The following is a 10,000-nucleotide window of genomic DNA, read 5'->3' as shown; positions in this document are numbered from 1 at the left end:
AACTCGGGCTTGTGTAGTCAGAATAGGAGGTTAAGTCATAGTCATAATTTATATTTATTTACTCACGAGGAGCTTAGAACTGGTTACTCGTTGAAAACGCTGTCGTGAAACCAAAATGTACCACAGAGAACAGACCACATAGCACCAGGAACTCCATGATTTACTCTGCGCGAATAGTGTGCGGGTTCTTTTACGGACAGGGTTATGAACATTGAAGGGTTGTGAGACGGGCCCTACGGTTTATCTTCCTTATCCGAAAAGACTAGAGGGTCTCTGAACCATTTGCAAATGGTATTTAACCAGAATTATAAAGGCAGCACTTTCTCGTCAGTTATTTAAAGACCCTGAGAGTTGGTCTGGCCGGAGTCGAACTCACGGACTCCTGCATGGCAGCTCGGTGTTCAACCAACTGATCCAATGGTGAGTGTTTGCCAACAATAGCTGGTTTTGAATGAGACTCCAGTTGTGCACCAGTATTGTAACACTGCTGGGTTGTACGTTGTGACACACTGATGGTAAGATTTTGTCGCTAGTTTTTCAACTTTTTTCAAGTGCCGACTGACCTCCAGAAAGAAAAAAATTGATGCTTAAGGCCTAATCTCGCTCTTCAAGGCGGGTTTTGAATGGAAATAGCGCTTCCTCAAATGTTATTTTTAAACAGTTTGTTCGGAGAAACGTACCGGCCTCTCTTTTGATAAAAACTTTTTGACACCGGACGGGTGACAAGAAGTAAAATGCGCGTATCGGAAGATTTCTGTCGGCTTATGACATGGCTTGATGTCGAAGGCAGGGATTTTTCTTGTCTCGGAAAGTGATCTCCTTCTCTGCCGGTGGAACGGAAGGTCTTAGCTTGTGCAATGAACAGATTGATTTCCTGTTTATCTACGTCCCATTGTGAGAAAACGTCATCAATGAAACGTTTCCATGTTGTTGGTTTAACTTTCCTATGGCTTAGCGTTTTGTTTCAATTTCTGCTTTGAAAATGTGAGAATGATATATGCACATGAGAAATGAGATGTTGATAGAACCCACTTGAAACTCGGAAAAAATCCGAGCCCCAGATAGGATTCGAACCCACGACCCTCCATGATCTAGTCGGATGCTCTAACCACTGAGCTACTGGAGACTCTATGGCGAGCAAGGGTGAAATGTGGGTTTTTGACTCGAGCTGCATCACGCAGCTACAGAGTCAAATGACGACTGACAGCATAGCTCATAACTGCATCGCGCAGTCACCTTAAAGCATATCTGAGATGCGGCCAACCAACCACCCAAGTGAGCCCAAGTGATCGAATGTGAGAATGATATATACACATGACAAATGAGATGTTGATAGAACCCACTGGAAACTCGGAAAAAATCTGAGCCCCAGATAAGATTCGAACTCACGACCCTCCATGATCTAGTCGGATGCTCTAACCACTGAGCTACTGGAAACTCTATGGCGAGCAAGGGTGAAATGTGGGTCTTTGACTCCAGCTGCATCACGCAGCTACACAGTCAAATGACTCGAGCTGCATCACACAGCTACAGAATCAAATGACGACTGACAGCATAGCTCATAACTGCATCGCGCAGTCACCTTAAAGCATATCTGAGACGCGGCCATCGACATCTAAGGCGAAATATTGGCAAAAGATACTGCCATTTTTGTTTCCACGGTTGGTCCGTGAACTTTGAAGTAGGTTTTACCGTTAAACTCGAAATAGTTTTATTGGAGAATGCCGTTGCTTATAATGAGTGAGTTAATACCAGTAATCTCATCCCTGTTTATTCGCAAAGGGTTCTGGGATCGCCAGGGGGCAAGCGAAAGAAAATGAATGGCAGAAACATTTCTCGACGTACAAAAGACGATTTTGGAGAAAGATTTGGGCAATGTTGATACGCAGCAAATGTAAGTTTTTGTTTGAATAACTCGGATTAACCTTGTTCGCGTAAGGTTTATTGTGAAATTGATATCTTGTAATGGCCTCCTTGTGACAACCCGGGAATTTGAGAAGTCGTTTAAATGGCATTCAATCAGGCAAATAACCACACAAAAAGCGAGAAATTCACCACGACAATAAAGTACGGCTTTTTTATTGACAACTTTTGCAGGTAAATATCTTTTTCAGTTTGTTATCGAGATTCCCATACAAATCGTTATAATTTTTTTACTCTCCGAGTCTGGGCCGCCTGTTACTTGTCAAGCTCCACTATGACTTCGACCAGTACAAAAGCGTCATCTTCATATACTACTTCTGTGTACATCTGATCTTTGAAGCAGGTCTTTAAGGTTTTCATACTCTCTCAATCCCACAACCCTTTGCGTGTAAACCAGGGATCCGATTACTGGCAACTCATTCATTAGCGAGGCCCCATTAGGGGGGGTCTGAGTATCCCGTATGCCATTAATTTTTGGCCAAAATATCCCGTATCCCGTTAATTCTTATTTGATTCTTTTAAAAAATGATAACTTCGATATCCCAGAATCTTTTTAAAAATATCTCGTATCCCTTTAATTTTCCGCCCAAATATCCCGTATCCCTAAAATTTTTTACCCAAATATCCCGTATCCCGATAACCCCTAATAGGGCCTCATTAGCATTTGTTCCAGAAAACTTGTGGGGACGGGAGGGTTGCTATTGTAGAAGTCGTCGTATGCTCTGCATACTGTTCTTATACCCTCCTCTTGTGCGATGTTTGTGTACAAGCTGGTATAACCAAAATGGTGTCGTTTGACACCTTAGTTTTCTGTATAAAATAGATAAAATCAATGGCGTCTTTGAGATACAATTTTTGCTTTTGAGCAATAGCAGGAGCTTATAATTTATGGGATCCTGGCAATAGCAGGGATTTGTTGAAGCCATTTTCTCATCAGTGATCTCGTGCATGCTTTCCCTGTAAAGCTGATAGATGATGTCATTGGCTGTATGAAGTGCTTCTTTAACCATGGGCTTTTAAACAGGTTTACTGATAGTGATCCAGGTGGTTGTTGAGTTGCACCTTTGGCCTCTTGTATTTTTTCATTTTTTGTTAAGAAGGACAGTTGCAGTGCCTTAATCAGGTATTTAATGTTGATTGCGGCAGTGTTCTTATTTATTTCCTTCGCTGTGTTGCGCTCTAATAATAGGCAAGTTGTATTAGGTTTCGTTAGTTGTGTCTCGGATATTTCGGTCTTTACTGTTTCCAAGTAGCTTTCGAGGGCAACTGATCGTTGGACTGGCGGCACCCAGTCACCTTTTACGTGTAACGGATGTGGTTCCTTTTTGCAAGAGTCGTTCTTTGTATCTGGTTGTTTTTGATAAAAGGAAAGGAAAGGAAAGGAAAGGAACTTTATTCAGGAAGTGTCTAATCTTCTAGCGCTGTAGAGCACTAGTTATCGGGGACACTGTAAACGAAGTTAACAAGTTAACGCAAATCAAATCAAATTTTGGTTTTTGAGGAGAGAGGAAAACCAGAGTACCTGGAGAAAAACCTCTCGGTGCAGAGTAGAGAGCCAACAAACTCAACCCACGTATATGACGCCAAGTTCGGGCCACATTGGTGGGAGGTGAGTGCTCTCACCACTGCGCCATCCCATCGCCCAATGTTTTTTGGTTCATCTCAGATCTCTAGGCGGTTTAAGTGGGTTTACGTTGTTGTTTACAATGCTCCGACAAACGTATTCAAAATACTTCCTTTAATATCATACAAGAGGAGAAAATCATTCAAGGAAATTAATTATAGGTTTTATAATTAGCTGTATCACATTATTTCAAATTTCACTATGTCCAAATTTGCGGTGGATTTTACAATCTGCAACTTGCCGGATGTTAGGTTGACGGATTTTCAAGTCGGATGTCGGATTCTCACAACTTTGTTGTCGGATTTTCACAATTTTTTATTCAGGTTTTTAGCAACTCGGATGGCACCTGCAAGCTTCTGTAGATTATCACAGTTATCATTAGGTTACAAAGAACGAGACGAAATATTTGAAGTAAAGAAAACTCAATGTCTGCTGAAAAAAAACAGAATTATGGAAAAAGTAACAACCGTAAGTTTTAAAGAAAGTCAGTCTTTCCAAATTGCGAATATTGTGTTAAGAACACATAGACTCATAGTAAACCAAAAAAGCATACAAAAGTTGCACAGAGACACCACCACCCTATAGCAGTCTTCTTTTATTCTAAACCAAGAGATTATAAAGGTAAGAGAAGTAATCCCTCATACTGGCCCTATTCCCATCGTAATCCCTCTTAAGTTATTTTTAGATCTCCTGCGAGATCCGGTATTCCCACGAGGGTTAACTGATAGCCAATCATATGTCCTCATTTTTACCAATGTTGACAGCTGAGCGAATTCCCACGCAATAATTCGCGTCGTTCGCGATTTACCATCAAACAAAAATGGCGGAGGATGTTGAGAAAAAACGCGTATGTACATTTTGTGGACGAACGTGACTTGTTGACTTCATAGTTAATCGATTACAATGACTTATGTTTTGAAACCTGTATTTTAGAAGGAACGAGTTATGTAACCGACAGGATTTTGTACAGAATGGCAAATGGAAGACTATAGTCGATAAGTACGATCTCTCTGACTTTAATAAACGCATTCTCGGTTTCCTTTGCGGGATTAAAATATGTTGACTTAATTCTGGTACGGTGATAGAGTAGGCAGATAGAGCTCTACAACAGTACCAAACATGAAAGGAAAACTTGAATCAAGCGTTCGATAAAAATTTTTGAACCCGTGTTATCGGATTCAAGTGAATTTGGAAAGCACGTATGTTAAATATAGCTGTCTCCTTAAAAAGAGATTTAAAACGGTTTCGTATATGGCAAAACCTTGAATGTGGTATCATTAAAAATTAGACAATTAAGCGATTTCAGTTATAGATGTTTGAAACCTGTATCTTGAAAGGATCGAGTTTTATAAGCGACAGAATTTTGTAAACATTGGCAATTCGCAGACTACAGTCAACAAGTAATATATCGCTGACTTGGTTAACGCGTTCTTGATTTTCTTCGCGGGATTAAAATATGACGACTTAATTCTTAGATATTCATAAATTAGACAGATATCAGACATGAAAGGAAAACTTGAACAGACAATGCGATAAAAATGTATGACCAAGTGGTATCGCATGGAAGTCAATTTGCAAAGCACGCATGTTTAAATATACCGGCATCTTTCAAATTTATTAAACTCGGTTTCGTACATTGGATAGTGTTGAAATTGGTGTCACTGTAAACAACACAGTTAAGCGATTTGAATGATATATCTTCGCATCTAGTATCTTGAAAGTAACGAGTTTTATAGGTGACAGAATTTTGTACACAATGAAATATCGCGGAGTACAGTCACCAAGTAACATATTCCTGACTTGGTCAACGCGTTCTCGATTTTCTTAGCGGACTTAAACTATGGTGACTTAATTCTATGATATTCATAAATTAGACAGCTAACGCTTTCAAACAGTACCACACATGACAGGAAAATTTCAATTGATCGCACGATAAAAATTCTTAAAAACGTAAGATCGGATTGAAGTCAATTTGCAACGCACGCGTAAAATATAGCTCCCTTTTACAAAATTATTTAACAGGGTTTCCTACACTAGACAATCGTAAAATTGGTATCAGAGTGAATAATACAGTTAACCGATTTCCATGATATATGATTGATGACAAGGACGAGTTTTGTAAGCGACAGAATTTTGTAGACGATGAGAAAGTGCGCAACCAAGGTAAACATATCCGCTTATGTCAAAATTATTTAACACGGTTTGATAAATTGGAAATTCTTCAAATTGGTATCACTGTAAACTAGGCAGTTAAGCAATTCCAAGGATGTATGTTTGAAACCTGTATCTTGCAGACAATGAATTTTATCAGGCCATGAAACTCAATTTTGAAAACGGAGAGTGGCATCGTACAGAATTTGTTGCACTTTCCCTCCTCCACGAAACTTCCACGTAACGCGCGCGGTAACATTATCCGCGGGAAAATTGATATCATCTAAAAATAACCTAAGAGGGATTACGATGGGAATAGGGCCAGTATGAGGGATTACTTCTCTTACCTTTATAATCTCTTGTCTAAACAAATAAGGAAATAGAATCCTACAGAAATCTTACTTGAACGGCAAAAGCCAAAAAGCAGTTACTTAATTACTCAATTACTATGGGTCCATTAAGTAAGCGTTCTTTAACACAATATTCGCAATTTGGAAAGACTGACTTTGAATATAAGTAATTGAGTGTTTCTAGATAGAAGTTTCTACACGAGTTGAAACTTCAAAATTAACACCGGAGTCATTTTAGTTCACCATTTGAGATATTTTGTTCCGTTCGTGGTAAAATGGCTTTTGAGAAGATGCTTTTTGCGTTTGCCTTTCAAGGTAAGATTTCTTGAGGATTTTATATCCTAATTTTTTTTAGATAAAATCATAATAATAGAAGCCGTGACTCCATGAAAATAGGGTGGTGTGTCTGTGCGACCTCTTTATGGTTTTAGGGGTTTTGATTCTAAAAACTTAAGTGTTCTTTTACACAATATTCGCAATTTCAATGATTTGGAAAGGCTAACTTTGTTTTAAACTTACTGTTCATTACTTTTTATTCTGTTCCTTAATTTTTTTTCAGCACATGTTTGTAAAAATACGTGCTTTCCTCTAACTTAACACCGCAGACATTTAGTTACCTACACTTAGTTATCGACATTTGGTTATCATGATTCGGGTACTTCGGTTTTCCCCTCTCCTCAAAAACCAACATTTGACTTGATTTGAGTTAATTCATATTTCAGCTTACAGTGTCCCCATTTAGTTCTCCAGGCTAGAACGACTAGACATTTAAATAAAGTTCCTTCCTTTTCTTCTTTCTTCGTCCCGTTCTTTGTAACAACAGTAACTCTGATAATCTCTATCTATGACGTATTTCAATATATTCCCACTGTTCAAATGTACGAAACGTTTCATGTATTCTATGTTATTCAGTTGACTGTGCTCTGTTCTGTTGTAAAGCACGCAAGAAGCGGCTAGACCACGAAAGAAGTGTAGGGGAAAACACGAGCCGATAGGCTATATAGGCTATATAGCTGGAGTTTTGAAAACAAGGTCAAACTTGGCTGCAAAATCCAAAGTGCAACTGCTGGCTTTGGCAGCAGTTGCACTGACGGCGAGCTTTAAATTCCTAGGGGGGGATGCGTCATGGCTTGTTGCATGCAAGTCTAACAAGTATGAAGTAATTGTCCATGGCCAAAATAATTCAATAGACCCCATTATGGGAGGGTGAGGGAAGTAAATGATGACCTATAGGGTCTGAAAAACAGTTCAAGATATCCAATGTTAAAACAAGTTTTTGGATTTATGTGAGATATATAGCTGGAGTTTTGCAAACAAGGTCAAACTTGGCTGCAAAATCCAAAGTGCAACTGCTGCTAAGGGCAGCATTTGTACTGACCGCGAGCTTCAAATTACTAAGGGGGGCTGCGTCATTGCTTGTTGCATGCAAGTTAAACAAGTATGAGGTAATAGTCCATGGCCAAAACAATTCACTAGACCTCTTTATTGGAGGCTTATTGAAGGAAATCTGCACGTGTTGGGTAAGGCAAAGCGGCTTCCATGGGATATGAAACATTACTTCTTCTGAAGTCACCTTAGTGATGTTTCAAGGATCAGTTGCAAATATAGCGGACATATTATTGGCGTTAATAGCCGTAAAGGCTGATCATATTAGCCTTTTTCTCACACATATACCTTTTTTTTATTTCCATGTCCAAGTCACAAGTTGACAAATGGCAATGCCAATGACTTCTTAAATTCAAAGATGTTGCCAATGGAAAGGTTAGAGTCCAGTTACTCAGTTTCAGTTTTCAGTTTTTATTATGTATTTTGCATAAAATATCACAAAACTATGCAATGCTCGCAGTTAGCACTAGCTAGTCGAGGCGAGCATTGCTTACAATAAATATTCCAGATAAAATGGTTACAAATACATAACTACACATTCACATAAAAATAAATAAATAAAATAAAATAAATTAGTTTTAGAATACAGTTAGTGCAGTGGAGAACAGCTTAAAACTTGTACAGTATAACATAAATAAACATGAAAAAAGTAGTTTAAATTGAATAAATAAATTTTTAACTACATGACATACTAAACTAAGGAGTCAAAATTTGCCAATATTATCGAAACATCAATGTAATCATCATATTTTAGCAGTCTTTGTAAGAGGATATCATCAACAATACTTTTGAAGTTAGATTTTGACATCTGGCGGACTTCACAAGATATGCTATTCCAAATTTTAACGCCAGTTCTTGAGAAAGATCTTTTTTGAATATCTATTCTCGAACGTTTAAGAAAATAATCTCCTCTTTGTGATGATCTCGTCTCGTAAGGATGAATATCAGCTTGATGGGTGAATAGGTTAAATATATTAGGAGGTGTCAAGTTGTTTGATACATCATGCATCATCACAGCCACAGATTTAAAATAGAGCATATCTAAAGGAAGAAGACGAGAAGAAATGAAGAAAGGTATTGCATGAGATTTGTAATCAGCAAAATACATTAGGCGAAGAGCTCGTTTTTGAAGGGTCAAAAGTTTAGTTCTATGAAATTTTGCAGTATTACACCACGCTACTATACCATACATTAAGTATGGTTGAATGAGTGACCTGTAGATATAGTGTAAAGTACTCAGCGGTACAAAATGCCTTATCCTAGAGATAATACCAATTGATTTACTTAGTTTTGATGCAACATGAGCAATGTGGTAACTCCATGAAAGGATATCAATCTCTCAAAAATAGGAAAGCCAGACGGCACCTTGTTAACAAGAGCACAGCTTCTTGTGCTATTGGAATACGTATTAAACGATCCCACAAGCTATTTGAGGGGAATGGAATAGTATTTAATTGATTCAACCGGGAGCTGTTTAATCCTAATTTTTTTAAAGGTTCGTTAATTTGTTGTTGGGGTCGTTCATCACGCGAACTAATATTTTACGGGTAGTCATCACAAAGAGGTGTGGTCTATAAACCCGCCAACAAAACAACCTCCTACCCATCCAAAATGTTTGACTCATTTAAGTCATTTAAGCCCATGAACACGGGGTTCATGCCAGCAAGGCCGGAATCGAGAAGAATTAAAAGCAAAACAATGAGTAAAGTGCCACTCATGCTTCCTCGCTATTGCATCAGGAGGCTGACAATAACTCGTGGCTTTGTCGAGATGACAAGAAATCGCAAACAATAAGTGTTTTGGGGTAGACTTAAGTTTCATATACTGGACTAAAATGGCGGAGGACAAAAGAATTATTGTTATTCCGATTAGGCCTTGCTAATTAGGTATTATTATGTTCACGGTGTTCTTTTGTTTTATGGAAATTAATTATTTCGGATCCGGTATATGAAAGACCAGAGTAAAGTGAATTGCGAAGACAATATTCCCAACAAACATTTATCCAATTATAAATTCGTTAGACACCTTTCAAAACTGAAAGATCGAGCCATAAGTAATGAAATATAGGACGTTTTCAACCAACCTCTACAGACACCAATAACAAAATATAGAAAAGTACGACTTCTGGTGGACGAACCAAAAAAAGCTAATGAGAGATCTTTAGTTTTCATCCATCAACATGGCGGCGATGACGTCATGTGAAAACCTCCTACACTGAGTTTCCCGCGCACAGATGTTAAGACACTGCGTTTCTCACATACCTTATTCTTCTCAATTATTTAAAAGAAAAATGAGAGTAAAAGATATCATTAAAGTAAAGAATTCATGTGCTACATTGAGTTGTGAAGCTATGTGGTTCGTTAAGCTTGCAGTAGCAGAATGGGTGATGAATAAAGAGGCAACACCGGGAGTAGCATTTGGAAATACTAAGACCCATAAAGCCGACAAATCTTCTACGCCTCATAACCTCTCGTTGTGGCACGGTGATAGAACACTTGTCGCAATTCACAGAATTTTATTTACAACCTTTAGCGCGGAGATTGCCATCGTTCATTAAAGACACCAC

General features: G+C 38.4%; 2 protein-coding genes across 2 annotated transcripts in view; one reads left to right on the top strand and one right to left on the bottom strand.

The window, feature by feature from the left end:
• LOC138037206 (neuropeptide SIFamide receptor-like) overlaps nucleotides 1–10,000 on the bottom strand; it is a 159,499-nt gene that overhangs the window by 73,354 nt on the left and 76,145 nt on the right. The gene's annotated exons all lie outside the window — the stretch shown is intronic.
• The window catches only part of LOC138052743 (neuropeptide SIFamide receptor-like), a 28,472-nt gene continuing 24,803 nt past the window's right edge, over nucleotides 6,332–10,000 (top strand). The window contains exon 1 of the mRNA XM_068899316.1: nucleotides 6,332–6,363. Within this exon, the coding sequence (XP_068755417.1) occupies nucleotides 6,339–6,363 (25 nt within the window). The 5' untranslated portion in view covers nucleotides 6,332–6,338. The remainder of the gene's footprint in view (nucleotides 6,364–10,000) is intronic.

Source organism: Montipora capricornis, chromosome 1 (genome assembly GCF_036669925.1).
Source record: "Montipora capricornis isolate CH-2021 chromosome 1, ASM3666992v2, whole genome shotgun sequence".
NCBI lineage: Eukaryota > Metazoa > Cnidaria > Anthozoa > Scleractinia > Acroporidae > Montipora > Montipora capricornis.
This window is presented reverse-complemented; position numbering and strand designations above follow the sequence as displayed.